The 26,180-nt window shown below is 42.5% G+C and overlaps 3 protein-coding genes across 3 annotated transcripts; 1 reads left to right on the plus strand and 2 right to left on the minus strand.

Annotated features, from left to right (window-relative positions):
- Nucleotides 1–98: 98 nt before the first annotated feature.
- LOC118911320 (cytochrome c oxidase assembly factor 3 homolog, mitochondrial) lies at nucleotides 99–1,225 on the minus strand. The gene is made up of 2 exons (XM_036883259.2): nucleotides 972–1,225; nucleotides 99–620 (listed from the first exon to the last, which is right to left on the minus strand). The coding sequence occupies exons 1-2, from the start codon at nucleotides 1,183–1,185 to the stop codon at nucleotides 514–516; spliced, it is 321 nt and encodes a 106-aa protein (XP_036739154.1). The 5' UTR covers nucleotides 1,186–1,225; the 3' UTR covers nucleotides 99–513.
- Nucleotides 1,226–1,421: 196 nt separating this feature from the next.
- On the plus strand, nucleotides 1,422–9,163 carry CNTD1 (cyclin N-terminal domain containing 1). The gene is made up of 7 exons (XM_036883256.2): nucleotides 1,422–1,737; nucleotides 4,771–4,846; nucleotides 5,095–5,263; nucleotides 6,200–6,362; nucleotides 6,844–6,988; nucleotides 7,599–7,695; nucleotides 8,265–9,163. The coding sequence occupies exons 1-7, from the start codon at nucleotides 1,569–1,571 to the stop codon at nucleotides 8,433–8,435; spliced, it is 990 nt and encodes a 329-aa protein (XP_036739151.1). The 5' UTR covers nucleotides 1,422–1,568; the 3' UTR covers nucleotides 8,436–9,163.
- A 412-nt stretch (nucleotides 9,164–9,575) lies between these two features.
- Nucleotides 9,576–18,420, minus strand: BECN1 (beclin 1). The gene is made up of 12 exons (XM_036883250.2): nucleotides 18,271–18,420; nucleotides 17,871–17,999; nucleotides 16,389–16,456; nucleotides 15,432–15,490; nucleotides 14,676–14,766; nucleotides 14,429–14,565; nucleotides 14,075–14,269; nucleotides 13,068–13,214; nucleotides 11,679–11,828; nucleotides 11,107–11,167; nucleotides 10,543–10,685; nucleotides 9,576–9,825 (listed from the first exon to the last, which is right to left on the minus strand). Exons 2-12 carry the CDS (start codon nucleotides 17,995–17,997, stop codon nucleotides 9,657–9,659), a joined length of 1,347 nt encoding a protein of 448 aa, XP_036739145.1. The 5' UTR covers nucleotides 17,998–17,999; nucleotides 18,271–18,420; the 3' UTR covers nucleotides 9,576–9,656.
- Nucleotides 18,421–26,180: the final 7,760 nt, after the last annotated feature.

Below are 26,180 nucleotides of genomic sequence, written 5' to 3' on the forward strand. Positions count from 1 at the left end.
CAGCTCCCCGGGGCAGTGCCACTGCTGCAGCTACTGCCTGGGGAGCTTCCCAGCATGAAGTGTCATACCATCGCTCAGCTCCAACACATGCATTTAGCTCTAAGAGAGACGACTTCGTTTATTATTCCCGACTTGACCCCATCTTTCCCATTTTAGGCTCCCACTGCACAGAACTTTCACCCCACCCCCAAACAGACAAGCCCCTGGGTGGTGAAGGGAGTAAACGACAAAGTCAGGAAGCTTAAGAAAAGCTAAGGTTGTACATCATCTCTCAAACAAGGAAGCAAACTACAAGAGGGGCTCAGTGGAATACATAATTGCGTATGAGGTGGGCAATGTTCCCTTGATGATGGCCAAATGCATAAATCTATGGCTTCTTTAGTTCAATCATCTAAGGTTAGTAAAAAGGCCAGCAGTGCTGTGAGCAGGCCTCCATTTCTAATACGGTCATGGGGCATCATCCATCAAGTGAAGGTGTTCCGGCGGGTTGGAGATATGCAGTGTCCATCTCGTTCAGGGTCCTGATGCCCTTGCCTGGGCTCGGGCTCGGGCAGCTTTGGCCTCATCCTCCAGCTCGTCTAAGAAGCGCTCCTGGGACACCGAGTAGAAGGTGTAACCATCTGGGGAATTGGGTTCAGGAAACCACTTGGAATATGCACATTCCCTTTTCCTTGACTTGTTCCACAAGCCTTTGCTACGGTCTCATCCTCCCAAATCAGTGAATCGACTTTCTGCCCCCAGCTCTTCTGGGCCCTGACGCCGACACCGTTACTATTAATAAATCATTTTAAAAGAACACCTTGAAATGACAACGATAAGGTACATTAAACGCTTGGTTCGGCGTTATAAGTGGCCAAGACTTTCACAGCTCAGGCTCTTTCTACCACCCCCACACTGCTTTCCTACATGCCTCTGCTCCCCTGCCATTTGCCCTCATGTACAGTCTCCGAATCTATAGTCTGGACGGATACAAATAGCTAACACCAGGGCGCCGATGCCCAGGCCGGTCACGATGTTCCGTGTCCGCCTCTGCGGCAGCGTCTTCTGCCACTGGGCGAGCTGCACCTGCCGCATGAATTGCAGTTGTGCGGGAGTCAGCTTCTCCCGAGTCGGGTCGATGCGCTGAGCCACCGGGGCCTCGCCACTCCTAGCATCCAGAGGGTCACCGGCTCCCGACGCCGCCATGGTGCTGCTCCGCCCTTCGCAGTCCCAGGTCGCGAGGCTTGCTGGGAATAGCAGGCCTTGGCCTCCGCAGAGGTACCTGGGAGTTGTAGTCCACGTTTTCTTTTACGGAGAGAGTACGCCTCTGCTTTAGGGGAAGGGAGGGGTAAGCGGGAAGCGGCCGTGCTTTCTGATTGGCTGAGGGGTGTGCGGCCGTTGGAGTGGGAAAAGTCCGTGGAAGGTTCTAGGCTGTGGGGCAAACAGGGTTTTCCTCAGACTTGAAGCGACGACGAGCACACAAAAGGGGACGAGGAATTCAGGGTGTGCCAGAATACTCCGAAGAGGAGTTAAGAGGGTCGGTTTATGGTTCCAGTGAGCTGTCTGGGTCCCCAAAAAGGCTTCTGAAGATGGACAAACCTGTGAGGCCAAGACTGGCCTCCGTCAGAGACTTTCAGTTTGGAGCTGTTGCCGCAGAGACGATCGAAGATGCTCTTTTCCACCTGGCCCAGCAGAATGAGCAAGCAGTGCAGGAGGCTGCCGGCCAGATGGGCAGCTTCAGGGAGACCCGTTTCGTGGGTGTGGATGCAGGGCGGGAGGGAAGCTGGGTTTATGGGAGACCGGGGCATCTTCTTTGAGACAGCAACCTTGAGATTCAGTTTACTTTGAGGCAGCAGCCTTGAGATTCAGATTTCAAATATGTTTTGTTAGTACCTCCTATAGTTAAGGTGCTGGGTAGATAGTGATGAATCAGACACCTCAGCACCTGACCATTAATTTCAACGTGTAGAGTTCTTGGCCACACTGCCTGGGATAGAAAGATGAAATCGAGATCTAGTCCTTGCTTTCAAGCCTTGTATAATCTTTGGAGGATAGTAGAAAAGCCTGCAAATGACTGGGTACAAGTATGGTAAATAAGTGACATACCTGATAAAACAAGCTTTTATGGGAATTGAAAAGACTGATGGGGTGAGGCAGATGTAAGAAGAATTAAGGGAGTCCTCCAGTCATGGTGGCTTTTGAGTTAGACCTTGAAGGAAGGATGACATTTTGATAGGTGAAGGTGAAGGAGGGAGACAGTGTTTCTACCAAAATGGGATAGATGAGTAAAGCTACGGAAATAGGGACACTTAGGGTGAGTGTGGGTACAATGCAGTCCAGGTTGTCCAGATCATGTGGAAGAGTAGTTGAAATTAAGACTAGAAAGGTAGTTTGGAGCCATTCCATGTTTGACTTTTGAATGCCTAGGGGAAGAATTTATACTTGGCTTCATAGGAAAACAAGAAGGCACTGAAGGTTTTTAAACATGGGAGTGATATGACTGTAACCTTTGCCTAGAAAAAATTGTTTTGGCTGTGATATAAAGGATGGATTGGAGTAGAGAATGATGGGAGGTAGGTAGACCAGTGGAGTCTGGGTCAGTAGTTTAGGTGATAGGGCAGAGGAAATGACAGGGGAGAATGGATTAAAAACATTTCAGAGGTAAAATCTAGGGTTCTGAAATAGATGACCTTAAGAGGTGAAGAAGGCAAAGATGATTGTGCCAAAGGGTTGAGCCTAGGAGATTAGGAGTATAGTGGTGCCATTTAGAGAAACACACATACATTAAACAACATAAGAGGAACCGTGACTTTTGTTTGGGAAAGACAACTTTGGTTTTGGATCTACTGAGTTTCAGGTGCTTATAGAACATCTAGGGGAAAGTTTCTAATGAGCTATTTAAAAAGAGAGGTGGGAACTAGAGGTGAAGGTAAAGGAGTTACCTTCATAATAATACTATTGAAACTGTGGCTGGGAATGAGCTCCTAGAGGGAGAAAGGAGAAGCAGGTCAAGGACAGTTCATTGGGCAACATTTTATGTTCAAAGAATTGGAGTAGGAAGAAGAGTCATGAAGGAAATAAAAGGTTGATTGAGAAAACAGGAACAGAGAACCAAGAAACCTTTGGAAGCCAGGAGGAGAGTTTCAAGAAGGATGATGGTCAGCAGTTTCAAATGCTTCAGGGATATGAACAACAGGAATGAGGATTGCAAAACAGCCACTTATTTATTGACATTTAACAATCTGAACATGTTTGCTAGCTTTTGAAATAATCATTTCAGCAAGTTGAGAAAAGTAGAAGCCAAACTGCAGAACATTAGGGAGTGAATGATGAAGTGGAAGCAGTAGGCTTAAGCTAAGCTTTTAAGAAATTTAACAGCGACAGAAACCAGAGAGAGAGGTAGAGCTCTAGCTTAAGAGGCTAGAAGGGGAGGGGTCTTTTAGTTAATGCTAGATTTGAGCATGTAAGTGTCGAAGGTGGAGCCAGCATGGAGGTGTAACCCTCATCCATTCCACCTAACTCAAGTTCAGTTTTCTTGGCAAAATAAAATGGAAAATAGAAACAATCGCCCAGATAATTCAGACCAAAACCAAAACAAAGCCAAACAACTACATACACACACACACACAACAAAGAAAGCCTAAATTCCAGCAGATAAAAGGACTGGCTAATTACACACAATTAGGTGTTCTAGGGTATTTTGCTTAATTCCCTAAACTAATTCTGCATTGGACACTGCTAGCAGAGCTTTAGTTTCTGTAACAATAAGGTATTGTACATTTGTCTATGTGTAACTAGTGTTGAATAGATTGTTAAACTGTCTTGTGCTATCTTGACCTTTTTAACAGTTTTTTCCCCTAAAATCACATTTTCTCTGAAGACATATATGGTGATTTGACTATGTGTAATTTTTTGCTGATCAGTGCTAAAAGCCCCTAATTCTGCAGGAGCTTTCTTTGTTAAGAACTAACATTTGCCTGTTTCCATCCTCTAATGATAATGCAAATGAAATAGAATTCTATCTGGGGCTGTTCTTTCAAAGAGAAACAGGTGGCCTAAAATCTTGCCAAGGTATCTTGCCCTTTCCACCTTCCCAATGACTCCCTATCCCCTACCCCCCACCACTCCCCACTGCCAAATCAGGTTATGTTCCCTGACTTAAGGGATGTTTCTTAAAAACAAGCAACTCCACAGTAACAGACTTACTCTTGGGGAGAGGCTCAGCCACCACAAATTTACCCAACAAACTGGTGGTGGAGAGATGATATCCAGCTGTAAGGTGAATGTGTTTGTAAAGCAATGGGAGTTCTCCAGAGGGTGGTTACTAAACAAACAGTGTTATAAAGAATATCAGAGCTACAGGAGGGACCTATCTGTTCCTGTCAACATTCCACTGAAAGTAGAATATAGGGATTGGGGTTTTTATCCATCTGAGAATCTCCCTTGAACCTGGGGGTTCCCAGCATGGTGTAGAGGCCAACTAGATCAGCTGGTATATTTGTGTGTAGCTGGCCATGCCTTTTATCAGCTGAGACCCACAGGAAAGCTCAAGGGTCACGAAGGGGGCTTGGTAAGCCCATGTTTTTGGCACTCACTCAGCCTCCTTTCCATGCCTCTGATCTGCCTATTGGCAGCAAAGGGAACTAAGCTCAGCCTGGGTTGTTTCAGTCTCATCTTTCTCACCTCCTGACCCTCTTCCCTTGGCCCCATCGCGGCTTTTAAACAATGCCAAGATTTCAGAGTGGTTTGGTTGCACCTTGTGAATTAGGCTCTTCTTTCCTGTTTTGGCAGAGTTTGTTTTTCTCCTCTCTGAACAATGGTGTCTGGAGAAATCTGTGAGTTACCAGGCTGTAGAAATCCTAGAAAGGTAAAGTCCTGAGCATAAGGCCATTGTGAGTGGTACCACTCAGAATGACTAATGTACCCAAGTCTTTTAAAGTACTAGCTGCCTGTTACCATGAGACCTGGTTTTTACACCCTCTATTATTTGCAAATGTAAATTTCTTAGCCAGCAATTGATATTGGAGAGGATAAGATGTAGCATAGTTTAAAGTACAAACTCCCTCTAGTTTGAGTGAGTGTGGATTGTTTACTCTCCCCTTCCCTTCTTTATAGGTTTATGATTAAACAGGCAGAGAGTATCTGCAGACAAGCCACAATCCAGCTGAGAGATAAGACAGAGTCTCAGACTTGGAGGGCTCTGAAAGAGCAGCTTTTCAACAAGTTTATCCTGCGTCTTGTGTCATGTGTTCAGCTGGCAAGCAAACTGTCTTTCCACTACAAAGTAAGGGGTTGCTCATGGGCACCTGATGTTAGAAAGAAACCAGCTCAGCCGAAGGTGACTGAGAAAACGTACTCCTAGGCTAGGTGATACTACTCATGTGGAAATTCCAGAGTGCAATTAGGCTCCCTAGGCATACCTCCACCCCTTCACCTGCCCCACACGAGTCACACAGAGGCAGTTATTAAATAGCCTGAAGTTCTGTTCCCAAAGTGTAACTGCTGGACAGATGCCATCATTCATACAGGTCACCTTTCCTCCCCTTGGACTCAAGGACAGTTTATATAAGGTGCCCAACTGCCAACATATCAGTATTAAAGGCAAACTATTATATTTATAAAGGATAAAAGGTTTCCACATTACTACGCAATGCCTGTAGAGTAAAATATCATTCATCCAACAAATACTGATTATATATTGATTGTCCTCAATGGCCAGAAGCTGCACTAGATGCCATGTCTCCAACAGTAAAAATACTGTCCATGCTCTCAAGGAATTTATTATCCAATGGGAAAAAACAGGCAAATAATGTGGAAAGTGCTCTGATGTATAAATACAGCAGGCAGTGAATGTACCTCTAGCACTGGAGAGTTAAGGAAGTATATTTACAGAAAATGACTCCTTGAAGGGGGGTGGAGTGGGTAGGAGATGGGTGGATCCTAAGGAAGAGGGAGAGGAGTTAAGGAAAAGAGGGAGAGAAGAGGGGGAGCAAAGTGAGATCCACACACAGGAAACAGCACATATAGAGGCTTGGAGAGCGTGGTGGGTTTGAGATCTGCAAGTAATTCTACACAAGTATAGAGTGGAAGGAGGAATTACCAAAAGAGCAGATGGGATGAAGGCATGGGCTGGATTTTGAAGGGCTTTGTATACTATGCCAAGATGTAAGACCTTGATTCTGACACCCTTCTTTCACTCTCCCTGTTTTTCTTTGCTCAGATAATCAGCAACATTACTGTCCTGAATTTCCTCCAGGCTCTAGGGTATCTACACACTAAAGAAGAACTGCTGGAGTCAGAGCTTGATGTTCTGAAGTCTCTGAACTTCCAAATCAATCTGCCTACTCCTCTGGCATACGTGGAGATGCTCCTAGAGGTTTTAGGTACTTTATTAAGTGTGTCAGGGAAAGTGGGTTGGAGTCTTCCATAGAAGGCAATAAGGATGTGCCCAGGGTTTGGCGGCAGTGGGCAGAACCCACCAATGAGGAAGAGCCGGCAGCCTGGGATGACTGAGGAAAGTGTTCCTTCTAGTTCTTGTCAGGGTAAGAAACTCAGATCTCAGCACCTGGCTCCTATTTGGACTCACTAGGCACTCTTTTACTGTGGGGTCAGAATTGGCTTTATAGAGAGGCATGAGATAAGAGGGGAACAAATATACTTTAATTATATATATCCTGTAGATGGAGATTTCTCTCTCTCTCCCTTTGTCCTTGAAAACTGACCTCCTGCTGAAGTGGTTTCTTACAGTAGAACATAGCAACCAGGAAAACATTAGCAGCTCAACAGCTTTATATCACATAACAACTGTAACCATGATCAGAAAAGACCTATGTAATGCTTGTACCATGCTCATACTCCATCTAGGATACAATGGCTGTTTGGTCCCAGCCACACAGCTGCATGCAACCTGCCTGACCTTGCTCGACCTAGTCTATCTTCTGCATGAACCCATATATGAGAGCCTGCTGAGGGCTTCAATTGAGAACTCCACACCCAGTCAGCTGCAAGGGTAAGGCAACTCCTCTAGGGTACGCTTCTTCCAGAAACAGGGGGTTAGGGACACACCAGAAGAACTCAGGGAATGGGACTAGCAAGGCATCCGGTCCATAGGTTACCTCACAGGTTCTAATTAATTACCAGTATGTTGCTCTGATGCACATGACTGAGCCCAATCAGCAAAACACTTAGACTTTTACTTTTAAATTTAAATGGCATTTTCTTTCCTAGCTCTTCCTTTATTGCTGCTTATAATTTGAGATTATTGGACCACTTTTATACTCATTTAGGAAAAAAGCCAGTCACAGGGTTGCAAATTGGACAAAAGTGTTTGATTACTGTAAAGCAGACTGGTAAAAAGCCTCACAGTTCCATTTGTTTGGGAGACAGATGGAACAAAAGGCCTATAAACCATTCAGGTGGGAGGCTCACATTTTAATCCCAGTTGAGTTGGGGAAGGTTGGGAGAGGGGGCCAATTAGCTATTACTTGACCATTTCCTACCATATCTAAAAATTCCAAGATGACCAACATAACAACTCATAGTTGAAGTTCCATGACCCTAGGATTTGAAGATTCAAGTTTCATTCTAGCTTCAAAATTAATATGGTTTTAATCACTCAGAGAGAAGTTTGTTTCAGTGAAGGAAGACTTCATGCTGTTGGCAGTAGGAATTATTGCAGCAAGTGCTTTCATCCAAAACCATGAGTGTTGGGGCCAGGTATGCACCACTGGGCAGGACCAGTATGGTCAGAATTCTTTAATAGAAAGCATTCTCCCAACAGTTAAAGGAAAACAGAAGACAACCTACAAAAGAAAAGTGCCAAGACCCAGGATTAGGATGAATGAGCAGGATTTGGGGTAGGAAAAACTAGAGTAGGACTGAAGTGTTCTTCAGTTTTCCTCTTATGAAATTGGAAATGGAGGCCCAAGTTGGTTCAGCTTGTTCTCTTCCCTTTATGATGATGATCTGCTATTATGTTAAAGCCCTGTAAGTGGATCTTCCCAACTAGAGAAAATGTCAAGGTCCACCTACCTCTCTCATCTTTCATAAAATATACCTTCAGAAGAGTGAAATGTCTAGCAGAAACTTTCCATGCTAACGTATCAGGGCAAAGGTATCCTAATGTAATTTGGCCACTGGCAAACACTGGGATCTGGAATTAATCTTCTCTGTAAATTCGAAAAAATGAAAAAATTACATTTGGCTAGAGAGAACAGCCCAAGCAATGTGTCTGTGCATGAAAACATGTTATTATTTAGTACTAAGAAATCTCTCTGTTTCTGAAGGTTGTAGGGCATTTGCAGGCCATCACTGGCATCTCCTTGGAGAGCATCGCTCAGTTCTCTTATGCAATCCTGACTCACAGCGTGGGAGCCAACACTCCCGGGCGACAGCAGCCTGGCCCTCCCCGCCTGGCAGCCAGAGCTCTGAGGGCTGCTGCCGCCTCCACCACATGAGGCAGTGGGAATCCGCCAAATATAAACAGCCTTCCATCACTGCACTCCTTCCTCCCTATGTTTACTTTCATACTCAGGGTACAAAAGTTCCAAGCATCTTTTGAACCATGTTTTATACTGCAATTTCATGCTTATTTTTCTCCTTCAGAGAAAGGGTTAAAGTGGACAAGCCTGTCCTTCTTGTCACATTAGATGGAAGGTGTCAGAGAACGGAGAGGAGACAGAGTATTAGTGAAGTTGGTTCATTTCTGTTCAATAAGATATTTATGGCTTTTAATTGTTCATTTCATTAAGAGAAAACATCAGGCATGGAGATTAGTATTAAACAGGGCCAAAAACCAGACCATCTGGGTGACCCTGACTGAGCAAGGAGGCAGCCTTTTTTCCCCTTGAAGTTAGTTTAACTTCTCTGTTGTTATTGAACTCCACACAAATAGGGCTTCCTCTATAGTTCTCTATTTCCACTACAGTCTTTTTTAAAACTAACACTAAACATATTTCAGTAGAATTTCCACATACCTGCACTTGAACTCAATTCTTCTGGAATACAAAGTACTCTATTTTAGTTAAAGAAAAACCTACCATTGCACCTCTAGACAGTTATCAGACTGCAGTAAATCTTTTATTACAAATAATTAAATCTCTCCATAATGTCTCAAACACTCATATCTCTAACACAGAGCAGAGTAGGCATTCAGTACTAGGACTGAGTGAGGAGAAGTGTTAAGTTTCAAGCTTCTGATCACATATCACATGGTGACCAAAACTTGTGTCATTTTCTCATGTAATCCAACTGGGTGTCTCGTACACCTCGTCATCTCAGTAGAAAGAAAAGTTTCCATTTCATATTGTAAGTGCAGGAAGTTGAGAGATACAAAATCCAGTGAAAACACATTGATCTCAATTTAACTCAGTTTTAAAAAAACAAACAAAAGCCAACTTAAATTAGTTGTTGTGAGGGGAGAGAGGGAAAGAAAGGCATGGGGTTAAGTGTCAAAACCATGACAAAGGCTGGCAGATACACATGGCATGTTATGGCTCTGGACACTATCTGTTGTATGGTATTTTAAAATAAAGTGTCTTTGTGGATTTTTTTCTTTTTTGGTATTGTAAACATGTTCTGTTTAATAGTACCCAAAGTTAGTTTAAAACATTTATTTGCAAACAAAACAAAATTTAAAGCCTTTAAGGCAAGCATCCACCCTAAGGAAAAAAATTAAGTCATTTGTTGTAAAATTGTGAGGATACCCAAGCAAGACCCCACTTAAGATTCGTCAGCATGAACTTGAGAGCTTTTGTCCACTGTTCCTCAGAGTTAAACTGGGTTTTGATGGAATAGGAGCCGCCACTGCCTCCTGTGTCTTCAATCTTGCCTTTCTCCACATCCATCCTGCAGATGGACACAGCAGAGCTCATTAGTAACGGAGATCTGAGTTAAGTCAGTTCAGGCAAATGGGCAGGGACTTGATCATGAGACTATTCACGTCATTTTATCTATTAAAGGACTCTTGGCAAGGAACGGTCGTGTACTTTGGATTTGCTTGAAAGCCAAAAATCAAGAAGGCTGTCACAAGAGCCTCATTGTCACTGCAGAGTGCAGGGACAGGACACACACCCAAACAGATGAGAAGCCTGGAGCCTAGGGTAGTGGGGTTACAGTACTCCTCACTGTTTTCCTAGGCATCTCGGAACTCATGGGGAGAGAAAGGAGGCAAAAGAAAAGAAACTTTGTTTTTGGGGTGATAGAAGCAGCTCAACCTTACTCTCTTGAGCTTAGGTCTCCATCCATCACAAAATTTGACCAAAGGAAGCATTCCTGTGTCTTTCCAAGGGCTTAAGGGAAAAACCTTCTTGAAATTGGACAGCAGGCTTGAGCTCTGTGCCAAGAAAGTCCCCCAAACCATCTGGGACAACATTCTTTTTCTCCAGGGACCAGGTAGTCACATTCTGTCCTGCTTGCAGTTTTGGACCAGTCTTTGCCCACCAGTGTCATGTGGTTTTTGTACCATTTTCTGCTTTCCCTCATTTATGCTATATTTTGCCTTTATTCTACCCCTTCAATTCTGCTCAGTTTGGTCCTACTCATTGAGCATTAGGGAATACTGACCTGTAAGGAAGACAAAAACGTGTCTCGCCTTTTTCAACCTCTTCTTTGAACTGCTGCACACAGTCCAGGAAAGCCACCATTGCGTGGTCAAACTTGTTGTCCCAGAAAAATCGCAACCCCCCAGAACAGTATAACGGCAGCTCCTGCCCAAGAAGAGAGAACTGGCTATGGGTGTACCAACAAGACAGGCTACCAGAGATTGTTCCCAATCCTGTCACTCTCTCAAGTCACCTTCTGTCAACTGGAAATAGTAATCTTGGGCAAATAACAATGCACCTAGAGCTGTCTCACCAGCAGTGGAAGTGTGGAAAGCATCTACCTCAGTGACTCCTCCCCTGTCCTAGTGCACACATTCTCCTCTGATCTGCCCATATCCCTTCTCAACCTTTTTCTACAGGCCCTTAAATGCTAATTCTCAACTAGACAAGACACTGAACAAGACATTGGCTCTTCATGAGGTACCTAAGAAAGAAACTGAATAATGCTATTATCAAAAATAAACCATTTCATTAAGAGGTATAAGAATTCTGTATTCCAGTGAAAATGTGGAGATTCCCAGAGTACCTTAGATTTGTCTGTCAGAGACTCCAGATATGAATGGTTTCCATAGGGAACAAGTCGGTACCTAAAATGGAGATGCACACGGTGATGGATGCAGTACTCCTCAAGTGATTACTGAGATGTTCTATCCCAGTAATGTTCAGGCTTCATTCTACTGAAGGACTTCTTTTATTATTCCTACCCCGTCTCTCACCTCCCCATAGGCTTCATGTTTAAAATATTTTGTTTACCCAACAAACTACAGTTACTGTACAACTGTCTGCAAGCCCTTCCTGGATGAATGCATATTTTGGTTTAGATTTTAAAAACCAAAACTGGAAATGGCTTGAGGAATACTAAGGTTCTGGAGACTGTGCACTGGGGACTACTGCTATGGTCGTGCGGCTCAAGGACTGCTCAGTCAATGGAAAGAGGCCTGTGGTAAAGGGAAAACCAGAAGTAGACGGTCTCCACAGACAGAAAACTCCCAGTCTGTTGGGAGCAAGGGCTCTTGCCACAGTAGAGAAGAGTACTGGCTGGGGATATTGACCAAATCAAGGACACACCACACCCCAAGAAAGGGCTGCATTTCTTACCTCTGAAATTTCAGACCCATCTTATTGGCCAGAGCATGGAGCAGCAACACCGTCTGGCCCCAGGCTGCATTAATCTCATTCCATTCCACAGGAACGCTGGGCAGGCGGCCCAGTCTGAAGTTATTGATTGTACCAAATTGTCCACTATGCCTGTTGAGGAAGGCAGAAGGGCAAGGGAAAATACAGGGAAAACTTAAAACGTATCAAGTTCCAAGACTTCCTGTTATCACCTAAAACCTAGCATAAATCTCTCTCCTTATCTCCAGTTTCAAATATCCAGGCTTTACTTGGCACTCTGAATGTGTCCAAACCACTAATGATCATGTTACCCCATGCTACTCAGATGCCAGAGCAGAAACCTGGGCATCATCCTTGAAGGCCCTCTCAAGAACCACCAAGATCTGCTGAGCCTACCTCCTACACTCTATAATCTGCCCACTTCTCTCCAAACTCAATGCCACTCTTCTATCTTTTCCTGGTTAGAGTCCTGCTGATACATCTCCTTATCAACAATACCACCCTGAGTCATTTCCATACATTGCAGGTAAAGCTATCATTCACAGACACAAATGTAATTATGTCACTGCCCTGCCTAAAATAGGTTCCACTGCCATTTATGTAAAATCCAAATCTCTTAATGAGGCCTCCAAGATCCCTTAGGAACTGGTAACTCTCTAGTTTCATATCCTGTCCCTGTGCCCTTTGCACTCAGTCACAATAAGCTCCTTTCAGTTCTATGAATTCACCACTCCCACCTTCCTCTGTTTCTTTGCACATGATGCCCTTTGCCAGGAATAACTCCCCTCCCCTGCAGACTTCTACTTCACATCTCAGCTTAAACATCAACCTCCTCTGGGAAGAACTTCCCTGCAACCTTCCCAAATTGGGCAAAGTGCCTTATGTGTTCCTCTAACACCCTAGGTTTATCATTATCACACTGCACTACAACTACCTATTAGTTATCCATCTCTTCCATGAGATTATAAGCAATTAGAAGGTAGTATGCATACCGTTTTCTGTTACCTTCCTAGTGCCTAGCACAGTGTCTATGACATGGTAGATGCTCAACAAATATGCTAAATGGATAGTGTCAAGTAAATTAACACATGAATGACTCTAGGAGTAAGAAATCAGCACTAGGCAGATGACCAAATTTTAATATGGCTGGAGGGCTCAGATCTCTCCCTTTTCCTGGAGGAGTGGAAGTCATAAAGCTCCTACCCCCTAATTGTGCCTAGACCATCACAGGGAATGAAAGAAACCTAGGTGGACTGAAAATGACATACAGTCCTATTTTGTGGGAGGTGGGCAGCCCAGCTTAGTAGTTAGCAGCTAAGGTCCAGATATGTGGTTCTTCCCAGATTTTCGTCACCCTCCAGCCCTCATTACCAGATGTGGAAGGTCGCATTAAAGACGTTGGTTTTCTTTAGCTTGTCCAGCTGCATCTGGGCATAACGCATCTGGTTTTCTACACTCTTTAGCTCATCATCCAGTTCCAGCTGTTGGCGTTTAAATTCACTGTATTCCCTCTGATACCTGTGAGCAGCCAAGGCGGCCAGCAAAGGCTGTTAGTCTGGGAGCTGAAATTTCTCTCACCACCCTCTTCTTGATTTATTCCAGTGGTTATAGTTACATCTAGTTACAGCATCTCTTAGATTTAGTATAGATCCCACTCAAAGGAACACACATACCCTGGTCGTTTTTCTGGGATGGACAGAAATATCTCACATTCCTGCTGCTCATATGCAAAAGGTGGAGAAGAGCATTCTCCTGGACCAGGATCAAACACCTCCCGCACCTCTGATCTCTTCCAGAGGTGAGGTGAATGGGTTAGGAGCGGCTTCTTCCATGAATTGGCCATAACTGAACTTCTACAACTTCACTTCTCTACACTTACTGCCCTTTAGTATACACCATTTCCAGTGGAACTTGCTCACTACTCTGTGAAAAAAGTAATTTTTTTCTCTGTTCATCACTTCCCTAACTTTAGTGTGGACATCTGTCTCCTCCACTAGACAGAGGGTTCCCTCAGATCAAGAGCACCAGTGAAATCTTTGAGTTGGGAAAGAACAAATGTAGGCCAATGTGATCAGCTTTCCAGAGGAGGCTGGGTTCAGTGGTTGACTTATCCAAATGAGCCCACCCTGATAGGCCAGAGCTGCAATAGAACCCAGCTTTCTTCACTCTATTTAACCAACATGATTTTTTAAACACAAACCTCCCAGCAAACCTCTAGAAACAGGCCTTGGAAACAACATGTAGGATCCAGAGCAGACATATTGCAGAATGACAGCTGACTGCAGCTTACAAACTAATCACAGACATATTCAGCTGGAAGACATTTCCTCTCCTGGAGCGTTGAGGGCAGAAGACAGAAGAATAGGGTGACCACTCACTGAGCTTCCTCCTGATCCAGTCTCTCAGCCTCAGACTGGACCTTCTCAAGATTTTCAGCCACAATCCTGCGGTTCTTTTCCACATCTTCCAGCTCCTGGATCAGCCTCTCTTCCTCTAATGCCAACTCGTTTAGCTCCATCTGTAGCTGTTCACTGTCATCCTCATTTATTTGTTCTAAGATCTCCAAACAGCGTCTGCCAAGGGCACAGGCAGAGTATACTTACCAGAGGGACCCTGTTATTCTATTTACCTCAGTGGAGCACAGCTCTTGGGCATGGGCCAAGCAGTCTCAGAGCAGTGACAGGTCTACGATTCAGATCTCAGCTCCAGGCCCCAGCCCTGGAGGCACTCACTTGTAGTTCTGACATTCATTTTCAGTGACATTGAGCTGAGTGTCCAGCTGGTCTAAAAGAGTATCTGTGCATTCCTCACACAATGGGTGATCCACATCTGTCTGGCCTGACATGATGTCAAAAAGGTCCCCCGTGACCTGCAAGTACGGGAGAGTCAGGGTAGGGCCCGCCCCATACTACTTGCCCAACCACCCCCTCTACCAGCCAGTCCCACTGCTTAACAGTGTGGATGTTAAGGATGACTTGCCTTCAGTCTTCGGCTGAGGTTCTCCATGGTGCCACCATCAGATGCCTCCCCGATCAGAGTGAAGCTGTTGGCACTTTCTGTAGACATCATCCTGTAGACAGCCCCCCGCCCAAGGGCCACATGAGGGAGTAGAGAGGCCTCCTCCACCTACTGCAGTGATGGTGGCAGAGACTCTCAAGCACCAGCTGAGGGGCCTCAAGGCGCATACCCACTCCTAGCCCGACTGACCTCCCAAGGGTACCTCTCTCCCAAGGGAAGGCCATGCTGGTCTTCCACAGGGGCACTCAGCACGAAGGTTGGCCTGGATGGACTTAAGGAGGGAGAGGGGGCATCAAAAAACTGATATGTGTGTGTGTCTATAGTAGAAAAGGAAGGAGAATCAGGAAAGACCATGTTCTGCTATTATGCCCTCACCAGCAATGTGCACATGCATCAATAACTAAGAACCTCAACACCTAACATTTGCTATTTTAGAACTTTTCAAGAGCCCATCTCTTATTAGTCACTCACTCCCTTAACTTTTCTCAATTCTTTGTTATGAGAGCTATTGTCCCTTCCCACCTGTGAATGGATACAGGAAAAAATCAATACTGGAAAGTGATGGGTCAGGTATAATAAAATAAATACATCTTTTCTGGAAGAGCCAAAAGGCTAGGTAATGATTCATCTCCATCACCTGGCTCTAGGTCTCTATTCTGGGTTCAATTAAAATTCTACCATCCTTTGGCAAGGAACAGAGAGCTGAGTTGTTGGCACCTGGCTGGGGGGACGAATCTGCGAGACACACCATCCTGGCGAGCTTCAATAAATGGCTCCTGGGAAGGAAATAAGAAGGCATTAGAATTCTGGCAGCTTTGAGGTAGAGTCTATTTCCCAAGCAGCCTCAAAACTATTGGGCTCTACCCTTGATTGATAACCACAAGACTTGGTAACCCACAGAGACTTAAGAAATGGGTATTATCTAGCCAATCCTTGGATGCATGCACTAAGAAAGGACCGCAGTACAGACACACCCCAAATCCCACTGGATTCTGTGTGGATAACAACATTTCCTAACAATTTCATACTCCAAGTGTAGTTAAATTTGCATTTTCTCAATACTTAGTAGTCAGGGGTAGGGGAGAGAATGCCCTAAATCATGGCACAAGAAAAAAGCCAGATCAGACTAGAATGAAGTTTGTCACAGCATAGAACAAAATAAATTTATGTTTCTAATACTTTGATATACTTTACATGTGATCAAAATCTTATGACACCTATCTTTGGCAAAGAAAATTATCACTGATGTTTTCACAGCTTAAAAGTGACATGTTTTTTAACACCAACAATCCTTTCTGGGGAGGGTAATCATACAATTTGCTGTCCCAAACAAGATACTTTTGAGAATGGAGAGAAGTGGATATTACCGATTAGCTAGGACAATATATGTAAACCATGAATGGCCTGGGATGACCTAGATACATAGGTAATCCCACGTCCCACCTATAATGGCTTATAATTCTGCTTCAAATAAAGAAAAGCCTCTCCCCACATTTTTGAATGGATGCCTCACTAAGTAATCCTGTGCTTTGGGTACACTTCTGTACCTTCAGTGATCCACAGTGGCCTGATCATGTAGAATGTTTCATGTTAACCAGAGATCCCAAAAGTCTCGTGGTTCTTGAAGACCAAGTACCTTGCAGAAACCCAGCTGGCATTCCAGTATTTTCATACCTCTCCTGAGTTAGCCTCTTCCTCCTGGGTCTCTCCTGGTTTTACCTGGGCTGTGGCAAGTAATGGAGCTAAGGGCAAGGAAAATATTGAGTCAGAGAGTCTTATCAAAGCAGCCATGTGTCAGAAAGTATGGGAAAATAAACAGAAATATCCTTATCACCATCCCACTTCTGCCTCTTTTGGTGTGTACCATTTACACAAAGAAGAATTCTTGTTTTCCCCCTAGCCCCTTTAAATAAGATTATGGAATTCATTTTTTTTCCCAGTATAATGGTATCATGATTATGTTTTTAAAAAATACCTTATCTTTCAAAAATACTTATGAAAATATTTATGGTATTTATGTTTGGAATTTGCTTCAAAATAATTCAGGGTGGGAGGAGAACGGATGGGGCTGTAGATGAAACTGATTAAATACACATTTGATAATTGTTGAAGCTAGGTGATGGCCACACAGAGGTTCATTATATGCTCTGAAGTTTTCTATAAATAAAGGAAACATTCCCTTTCCCCCAGAATAACAGAGAAGGAACTGAGGGAACTTTCTGAGAAGATGGACCCTTTCTACATCACAATGATACAAGGGCTCATGTAGAATGTTTCATGTTAACCAGAGAGTATCTTTCAAAATACTTATGAAAGAATTATGCTATTCTCTTGGCTGTATGCTTGCAGTTTTCCATAATAAAAGGTTAAAAATATATTGAAGAGTTAATTCCCCTCAAAAAAGGGAAATCATATAGTAATAACAGCTATAGTTATTGAATAATATTTGCCCAGCATATTCCTATTTATGATCTTTGTCATATTTGATTCTTATAACTACCTTGATGACATCTTACCTTGATGACATCTTACATTTTACAGATAAAAAAATCAAGAAACCAGAGCTTAGAGAGTGCAGCAACTTGCAAAAAGTCTTTCAGCTAGTAAATGACAGCAGGTTAAATGACAGCTAGTTAAATCCAAACAGGCCTACTCCAGACCCATGAGCTTAAACTGCCTATTCAGCCTTTTCTTTCTTTCTAACTTCATCTCTCCTCTTGGGACTTTAAGACTGTTCTCCACTTACCAGCTGTTGGCCACTGGGTAAGTCACTTAACCTCTCTGAACCTCAATTCCTCATCTGTAAAATGATAATGATTGTATTATTCCATAGGGATTGTTGCAGGGAGTAAATAAGTAATGTATGTAATGCAGTTGATGTATGGTTAAGTCTTCAACAAACATTCCTTTACTCTGAAACAGCAGGAGCCAAAAACTAAGGACCTTTCCTTGCTATAGAGAGCTCTCAGTAACACACAGTGTCAGAACTCCTTTGTTTCCGATGTGCAAACAGGGAGCCAGAGAGATGAAGTGACTTTCCTAGATTCACACGGCAAGCCTGTGGCACACTACGCAAATAGCCACCTTAAGACCTACACCTCCAAAGCTGCCCAGTTCCACAATCTTGACCACCCTCTTTCCAAAGGTCTCGCTGACCTGTGAGCTCCTGGATGGTGACACGGTCCAGGATTTTGAAGCTCGTGTCCAGTTTCAGGGGCTGGCTGCAGCGCTGGCACACGAAGCTCACCTGCATGGTGCTGCTGGACGTCTTAGATCCCTCCATTCCTACGACAGTGGACAGAGGCGACAGTTAGGGAGAACCGGCGCCCTTGAGCTCCGGTCTGGTGGTACCACCTGCCTTGCTGGTGTCGTGAACAGGGAAAATCCTCGTCTGTGCCGTTCCCTCTAGGAGCTATAGGGTACCAGTCGGACCTGCTTCCGGGGCAGCCCAGGCAAAGGGAGTTTACAGCCCAGTCAAGGAGGGGTTGCAATAGGGGCTGTCAGGGTTCTCAGGCTCCCTTCTAAGGTCCTCAGTTCAGGCCCCAACGCTTTTCACCTCAGGACCTGGTGCCCGCCACCCTGGTCCGGTCTACCGCGGAGGCACGGTGGCCTCGGGCCTGCCCCGGAGAGGGGACTCACGAACTGCCATCACCCAGTCCAGCTACTTCCGGGTCTGCCAGCGGAGGACTTCCGCCAGGACCGGACGTGACGCCCCGATGGCCGCCGCGGCTCCGGAGGTCGGTCTTGGTCCACCGGTTTACCAGCCCGGCTGCGGCCCCTAGAGGCGGCGCTGGGCAACGCGACAGGCGTGAGCGCGGGGGCAGTTTGGGAGGGCAAGCAAGAAGGACCACGTTGGGCGAGATGAGCCTCCGCTGTTCTCTAATTCACTGGCCTTTCCTCATATTTATCACTTCTGAGCAGAGCCACTTTAATTCTACCTGCAGGATCAGCTTTAAAAGTCTCTCTTTGGGAGAGCTGAGCTTTCTCTCAAACGCCCTTGATAGAGTGGTAGATTTGAAGGGGAAGTTGAAGTAAACTTAATTGCGTTTTCTTATATATTTTAAGTTTTCAATTATTAATTGGAGAAAGTCGAACACTTCAGAAATTGAAACGTATTATAAAGTTATAAAAATCATTTTTGTCTTGGTTCAGGAATGGACAGGCCAGTGGAACAGAACAGAGTTCAAAAATGGACCAAGAATACAGGGGGATCTGGTACGTGATAAAACCAGTATCTCAAGTCAGTGAACTACTTAATAAGTTATGAATAGGGTCAGAGAGCCAGATAGTGGTGAACTGAATTTTCTACCTCACTGTTTACACTGAAAAAGTTCCGAGTGGGTCACAAATCTAATCAAAAATACAATGATTAAAGGTACTAGATGAAAGCATGGGTGAATATTTTTTATAATCTTGGAATGGAAAAGGTCTAAGACATGATGTAAAACTCAGAAGCCAAAAAAGAAAATGTTGAATTCTATTCCTTAAAAATTAAAATTTTCGGAACTATCAAGGACACTGTAGAAAAAAATTCACAAAAGTGTGGAAAATAGTTGGAGCTCGTAAGATAGAAGATGAACTTCCTTAGTATACAGAGCTCCATTCAATCAAAAATACCAACAGGCCAGTAATGAAGTGGGCAAAGAATATGAAAAAGCAGCTCACAGCAAAACAAATGGTTGGTAAGGAAATGAATAGATGTTTAATTTCACTTGTAATTAAATCAATGGAAATTAAATGAGTGAGGCAGCACCTCTTATTTATGAGATTGGTCAAAGCTGAACCAGTTGATAACATCCAGTGTTGAGTGTTTGGGGAACTCTAGAATACAGTTGGTTGGGAGTGTAAATTAATATAATCTTTTGGGGGTTAATTTGGGAATGTCTGTCAAAATTTTAAATGTTTCGTATTGTTTGAGTCATAAAATCTCTTTCTAGGAGTTTTCCTACTAGATATGCAAGTGGTCAAATACATATGTATGAAAATGTCCACTGCTAAATGTCCTTCAGCAATAAGGGATTGTTTAAATAAATTATGGTATCAGTCTTTTGACAGAATACTATGTCATTAAAAGAATAATATTCATTTGGCTGCTTTGAGAATAGTCTGAAGGAGAGCAAGGGCGGAAGCAGGGGAGACCAGTTAGGAGGACTTTGCATGAATTGAGGCAAGAGATGATTGTCAATTGAAATAAGAAAAGTTGTAAACAGTATACATATTATGATTCCATTTGTACAAAAAGTAACATGTATATGATGACATGTTATATGTTATATTAAGTAGAGCATGCAGCAAGCAGTGAGAAGACTTTCTTCATACAAATTTGTATTCTTAGATTTTTTAAAATAATAAACCTGTAATTCATTTAGAACAAAACTATTTACAAAAAGATAACAATATAGGAAGTTAGGGGAATAGTATCATAAACCCATAATTTCACCACATTGTAATTTTTGTTTTCTATTAAAATGTGTTTTTCCTATGTATTTTAATATAGCTGTATTTGTATATGTAATCTATGTGTAGTTTTTGTATCCTGCTTTTAAAATGTAACGATACCTAATAAGATTTTTCCATGTTGCTACAGTTTTTGTAAATTTTCATTCTCATGGCTGTATTGCATTCTATCAAGTGTGCTATCTTAAGGTATTTCTTTTTTGCTGGAAATTTCCATTGCTTCTAGTTTTGGTGATTATAATAATGCAGCAATGAAGAGCTGACTGCTTCTTTATCATAGAGCCTCCCAATTGAGATTACTGAATTAAAAGAGTATGACTATTTCATGTCTCTTGACTAACATTAGTAATTGTTTTCCAAAATGGATGCACATAATTATATTCTGCCTCCAGTAACATATGAGAAAGCCTTGGCCAGTATTACATATCATATATTTGAGGAACAAGGGCAAAACATGGCACTTCCTTGTTACTTTAATTGGTATTATTGGTTACTTGGCTTACAGCCTTTCATCGGTTGTTATATGTTGGCTTGTTATAGTTCCTCTTTTGAGAATTTTCTGTTTGTGTCCTGTGCTCATTCATCTATTAGGTTCTTAATATTTTTCTCAGTGTTTTTCATCAATTTACATGAATGGTCTATTAAGGCGATCTCCATGTTTGCAAAAAGTTTTAAATTTTTATGAAGTCAGATCTACATTTTTTTCTTGATGAGTCATATTACTTAGAAAATTTTTCCCACTTCCAGAAGTGACTTCTCTATTACTTTAAATGTATGTGATCCTCCTATAATTGGCATCAGATGTAATATAATACATTGATTTTAGATTTCTCCTGGTATTGCTAATTAGAGATAGTCTTTACAACCCATCTTTCTCTTGGCTCTTTCAGGATGAGACCCCCTCCACACCATATAAAATGAATGGAATCACCCCCAAAAAATTCTTACCTAGGCCTGGTATGGCCAGTTCATAGTTCTACGTCTCTTCCTGGTTGGCTGCCACTAAGATGTATGGGCTTCTAAAGGCAGGGCATATGGAAATTACAACTGAAGGTTTGGAAGTTTAGACTGCCTGGGTTCAAAACCTATCTTTGTCGTTCATCAACCCTCACCTTGAGTAAGTTAGTCAACTTCTCTGTGCCATGTTTCCTTATTTATAAAACAATAATAATAGTGTATGTCACATAGGGTAGTGTGATGACTAAATGAGCTAATAATATGAAGCACAGAGAGCAATGCCTGGCACATAGTAAACTCTCTGTGAGCTCTGCTACTTGGAGAATATGACAGTGTGGATGTACAGTGCTTGAGAGATTGTGAATAATCAACAATATGCCCTGAGTCATCAATTCAACAAATATTTATTGAGAACCTACTAGGTGCCAGTCACTCTCCTAAGTCTGAGAGGATACACTGGTGAATTAGTTTATATTCCAGAGGAGAGAATTTAACAATAAACATGTAAACAAATGAATATGATGATTTTCAGACAATGGTAGGTGTTATGGGTTGAATTGTGTCCCCCTAAAAGATGTTGAAGTTTAACCCCCAGTACCTGTGAGTATGACCTGAATTTGGAAATAGGGTCATACTCAAGTTAGTGAGGTTATGAATAAGAATGTTCACAGCAACAGATGATCAAGTTAATGAGGTAATTAGGGTGAGCCCTAATCCAATATGACTGGTGTCCTTATAAAAAGGAGCAATTTGGATACAAAGATGAACATGAACAGAGGGAAGACATGTGAAGAGACACAAGGAGAAGATGATTGTCTCCAAACTAAGCAATATCTGAGGCTACCAGGAGCTAGAGAGGGGCCTGGAACAGGTTTCCGCTAACACCTTCAGACAGAGCACGATCCTGCCAACTCTTTGATTTCAGACTTCTAGCCTCCAGAATTGTGAGACAACACATCGCTCTCATTCTAAGCCACCTAGTTTGTGATACTGTTACAGCAGCAGACCAATATAGTAGGTATTATGGGGAAAATAAAAGAGGATGATGTGATAGAGAATAAGTAGGGGCAACGATGGGTGGGGTTACTTCAACTGGGGGATTCAGGGGGGCCTCTGTTAGCTGGGAAACCACTGAAGATGAGAAGCATACTGAAGTATACATAGAGAAAAGGACACGATCATAAGTTCACAGCTCAGTGAATTTTCATAAATGAACACATCTACGTAACCAGCACTCAGCTCCCCTCCCCCATATGCAAGATTCTTCTGTCTTGTGTGTAGTTTTAGTTCATCCATTCTCAATACTGTGAGGTATTCCATCATGAGAATATATTAAAATTTAGTTCTCTATCCTAGTGTTGAGAGTAGTCAAGGCATCTTGACTACTAAAAGTAGTATTTGGGTAGTTTACAGTTGGGGCTATTTTGAGTAGTGTTACTGTGAACATTCTCATTCATGTCTTTTGGTGAGTATGCTTGTACTTCCCTAAAGTTGGGATTTCTGGGTTATACACTTACATAAAACTTATTCAACTTTAGTGGTTACTGCCATGGCCATGGATGACATCTTAGAAGATAATTTTAGGTGCTGAGAATAGAATGTGGTAGTGGGGGTTGGTGGCAAGAATTAAAATGAAGAGGCCAGATAGGAGTCTAGTGTAAGTGTCCTAGCAAAGGTGACAGAGGTTTTGACTAGGATAACAGGTGAGGAGAGGGAGAAAGCATACTCTCATAGGATTCATTATACCAGTAAAGCTGGCAGGACCTGCTGATTGCTTGGATGTGGGGAGATGAGGGAATGAGAGGAATCAAGGTTGATGGTTAGGTGTTTGATCTGAACATCTAGGTGGATAGTTGTGTTGGGTACTGAGATGAGGAAGAGCAGGAAAATAACAGGTATGTGGGAGAATCAAGGTTTCTGGTTTGGCTACGTTAAGTCTGAGATGCCAACTAGCTGCTCTCCAAGTAGAAATGTCAAATAGACAACTGGAGCTTAGTGAAGATGTCAGAACTGGAGATATTAATTTTGGGCTGTCAGCATACAGATAGTATTTAAAACTATGAACATAGGTAAGCATGTTCTTAGGAAGAAAGTGTAAGCAGAGAAGAATAAAAGACATATGACTGAGCCCTGGGGCATAACACCATTAAGAAGTGGAGCAATGGAGGAAGAGCCAGCAAAGGAAATGAAGAAGTCATCACTGAGTTTAAAGAAATTGAAAGAACAGGTTGCCATAAGGGTGGGGGGTAGCTCATCAAATTAAAAAGCTTCTGTACAGCAAAGGATACCATCAGCAGAACAAAAAGGCACGTGAGAATATATTCGTAAACAACTTACTGATAAGGGGTTAACATTCCAAAATATATGAAGAACTCACACAACTCAACAGCCAAAAAACAAATAACCCGATTAAAAAAGGGGCAGAGGATCTGAACAGACACTTCTCTAAAGAAGAAATTCAGATGGTCAAAAGGAACAAGAAAAGATGCTCCACATCGCTAATCATCAGAGAAATGCAAATTAAAACCACAATGAAATATCACCTCACACTAGTTAGGATGGCCAACATCCAAAAGAAAAGAAACAACAAATACTAGCAAGGATGCGGAGAAAGGGGAACCCTCCTACACTGTTGGTGAGAATATAAATTAGTTAAACCATTGTGGAAAGCAATATGGAGGTTCTTCAAAACACTAAAAATAGAAATACCATTTGACCCTGAAACTCCACTCTTAGGAATTTACCCCAAGAAAACAAGATCCCTTATTCAAAAAGACATATGCACCCCTTTGTTTATCGCAGCACTATTTACAATAGCCAAGATATGGAAGCAACCTAAGTGTCCATCAATAAATGATTAGATAAAGAAGATGTGGTATGTATACATAATGGAATATTATTCAGCCATAAGAAAAAGTCCTGCCATTTGCAACAACATGGATGGAGCTAGAGGGTATTATGCTCAGTGAAATAAGCCAGGCAGAGAAAGACAAGTACCAAGTGATTTCACTCATGTGTGGAGTATAACAACAAAGCAAAACTGAAGGAACAAAACAGCAGCAGACTCAGACTCCAAGAAGGGACTAGTGGTTACTAAAGGGAAGAGGTTGGGGAGGGTGGGTGGGAGGGACAGAGAAGGGAATTAAGGGACATTATAATTAGCACTCACAATACAGGTAGAGAATAACATGGAGAAGATAAGTAATGACTCTATAGCATCTTACTACACTGATGGACAGTGATTGCAATGATGGGACGTGATAGTATGGGTGAATGTTGAAACACAATGTTGCTCTTGTGAAAACTTCATAAGATTGTATATCAATGATACCTTAATTTAAAAAAGGGGGGGTAGTTAATGTGTTGTGTACCACTGAGAAGTTCAAGATGAAAATAAATGATCCCTGGTGCTGGAAGTCACTGGTAACCTAACAAGAACTATCTCAGAATATAGGGTGGGAAAGCCTGTTTGGAGTAGACTGGAGTAAATGGGAGATTAGGAAGTAGAGTAAGAGACAATATTATCATTCAAGAAGTCTTGCCATGAAGAAAAGTACAGAAATGGAGTGATAGGAACCTGGGTTCAAGGGAGGGTTTTTCTAAAAATGAGAGATATTTGTCATGTTTGGAACGATCCAGTAGAGAGGGATAAATGTAGGAAAAATAATATTACTGGAGCACAGACCTTGAGAAAGTGAAAGGGGATGGGATGCCATGCACAAAAGAAAGAGTTGGTTTTTGATGGGAAAAGCGTTGTTCCTTCAGTGAAAGAGGAAAAAAGCGGAAAGAAATTACAAATTTGGTGATGAGAGAAGCTCTCATTTGCTTGTTATATCAATGAAAAATGAACCAAGACCATAAGGAGGTGGGATATGAAAAATACAGGAGATTTAAGGAGAAGAGAAAGTCGACAGTCATTTGTAGTGTGGGAGAGTAAACTCATTAGGAGCATGAAATAGTTTCTCAGGCAGGGCTGTGCATCCATTTGGGATTTGTGTACATGAATTTAAAGCGAGACCAGTCATCAGCGATCACATTTGATTCACCCAGAAATGAAAAGTTTGTTGACCATAGTGGTACTCTCAGCAACTGTTCACTGAATAAATAAACAAATGAGTGGAGTATTATATAAAACATTTGGATGAGGAGGAGGAAGGGAAATAAATGAGTATGTTTTCTTACAATCTACTTGAAGAAGACAAAACACAATTATTTGAGAACAAATCCATAGTTCAACAAGCACAAACATATTAAGTTTTCAAGTTAAAGTTATTAATTCTGAAAGAAATGCAAGATAATGGCATCCTTAAAATAGGATAAAGCTAATTTGGGAAAACATTCCTGAAGTTAAGTTCCAGATCAGAGTTCAAAAGTTACTAAGGACAAGTATTAACAGAAAGCAGAAGTAAAAGGGGGAAAACTGGTAGAAAGATGGGTATATGGGCTATGTTGTATACAGCCTTGAATAGGTGGAAAAGGACTCTGAGTTTGAAAGCAGAGATGATAATTATATCGTTTAAGAAGTAATCTCTTCATGCTAAGCACTAACAGGTAGCTTATTTGACAAATGCTGCTCTTTACCTAGTGCCTGCCTTGTATCCGGGCACTGCTAGTTCTTTTACATACATATGATTTCCAACATTGACAAAACCCTACACAATAACATATTATTTATTAATAATTACTTAAATTCCATTTTACAGATGAGGGAATTGAGATGTGGCAGTTCAGTAATTATCCCAAGATATCACAGTAAGGAGCTGAGGTAGGATTTAAAGCCACACCTAATTCCAAAGCCCATAGTCATACCTCATTTAACTGCATGTTGCCACCGTCTCTCTTGCAGTTAGCAGAGGTCCGCCCAGAATAAATGCTCAGCTGCCAAGAGCAACCCCAAAATGTAAATCCAATTATCTGCCTTTGCACTTAACTAAATTATTTGCTAACCCTCCTCACCCTACTCCCACCCTTGCCCCCAGCTCCCTAACTAGTCTTTCAATTTCTTCAACAGGACAACCTCTTTCCTTCCCCAGGGCACTTGCCTATGCTGTC

The sequence above is a fragment of the Manis pentadactyla genome, chromosome 4 (assembly GCF_030020395.1).
Source record: "Manis pentadactyla isolate mManPen7 chromosome 4, mManPen7.hap1, whole genome shotgun sequence".
In the NCBI taxonomy this organism is placed as follows: domain Eukaryota; kingdom Metazoa; phylum Chordata; class Mammalia; order Pholidota; family Manidae; genus Manis; species Manis pentadactyla.

What these genes read in the sequence shown, in the direction of transcription:
- BECN1 (XM_036883250.2), bottom strand. Translation starts at nt 17,997, where the DNA reads ATGGAGGGATCTAAGACGTCCAGCAGCACCATGCAGGTGAGCTTCGTG. An exon ending in CACCATCCAGGAGCTCACAG is followed by an intron (nt 16,457 to 17,870) that starts GTCAGCGAGACC and finishes CCTTGCCCTTAG; the next exon opens with CTCCATTACTTGCCACAGCC. An exon ending in AATGCGACCTTCCACATCTG is followed by an intron (nt 11,829 to 13,067) that starts GTAATGAGGGCT and finishes CTTCCTCAACAG; the next exon opens with GCATAGTGGACAATTTGGTA.
- CNTD1 (XM_036883256.2), top strand. Translation starts at nt 1,569, where the DNA reads ATGGACAAACCTGTGAGGCCAAGACTGGCCTCCGTCAGAGACTTTCAG. An exon ending in CAGGGAGACCCGTTTCGTGG is followed by an intron (nt 1,738 to 4,770) that starts GTGTGGATGCAG and finishes CTGTTTTGGCAG; the next exon opens with AGTTTGTTTTTCTCCTCTCT. An exon ending in ACACCCAGTCAGCTGCAAGG is followed by an intron (nt 6,989 to 7,598) that starts GTAAGGCAACTC and finishes TTAATCACTCAG; the next exon opens with AGAGAAGTTTGTTTCAGTGA.
- LOC118911320 (XM_036883259.2), bottom strand. Translation starts at nt 1,185, where the DNA reads ATGGCGGCGTCGGGAGCCGGTGACCCTCTGGATGCTAGGAGTGGCGAG. An exon ending in CGCCCTGGTGTTAGCTATTT is followed by an intron (nt 621 to 971) that starts GTATCCGTCCAG and finishes CCAATTCCCCAG; the next exon opens with ATGGTTACACCTTCTACTCG.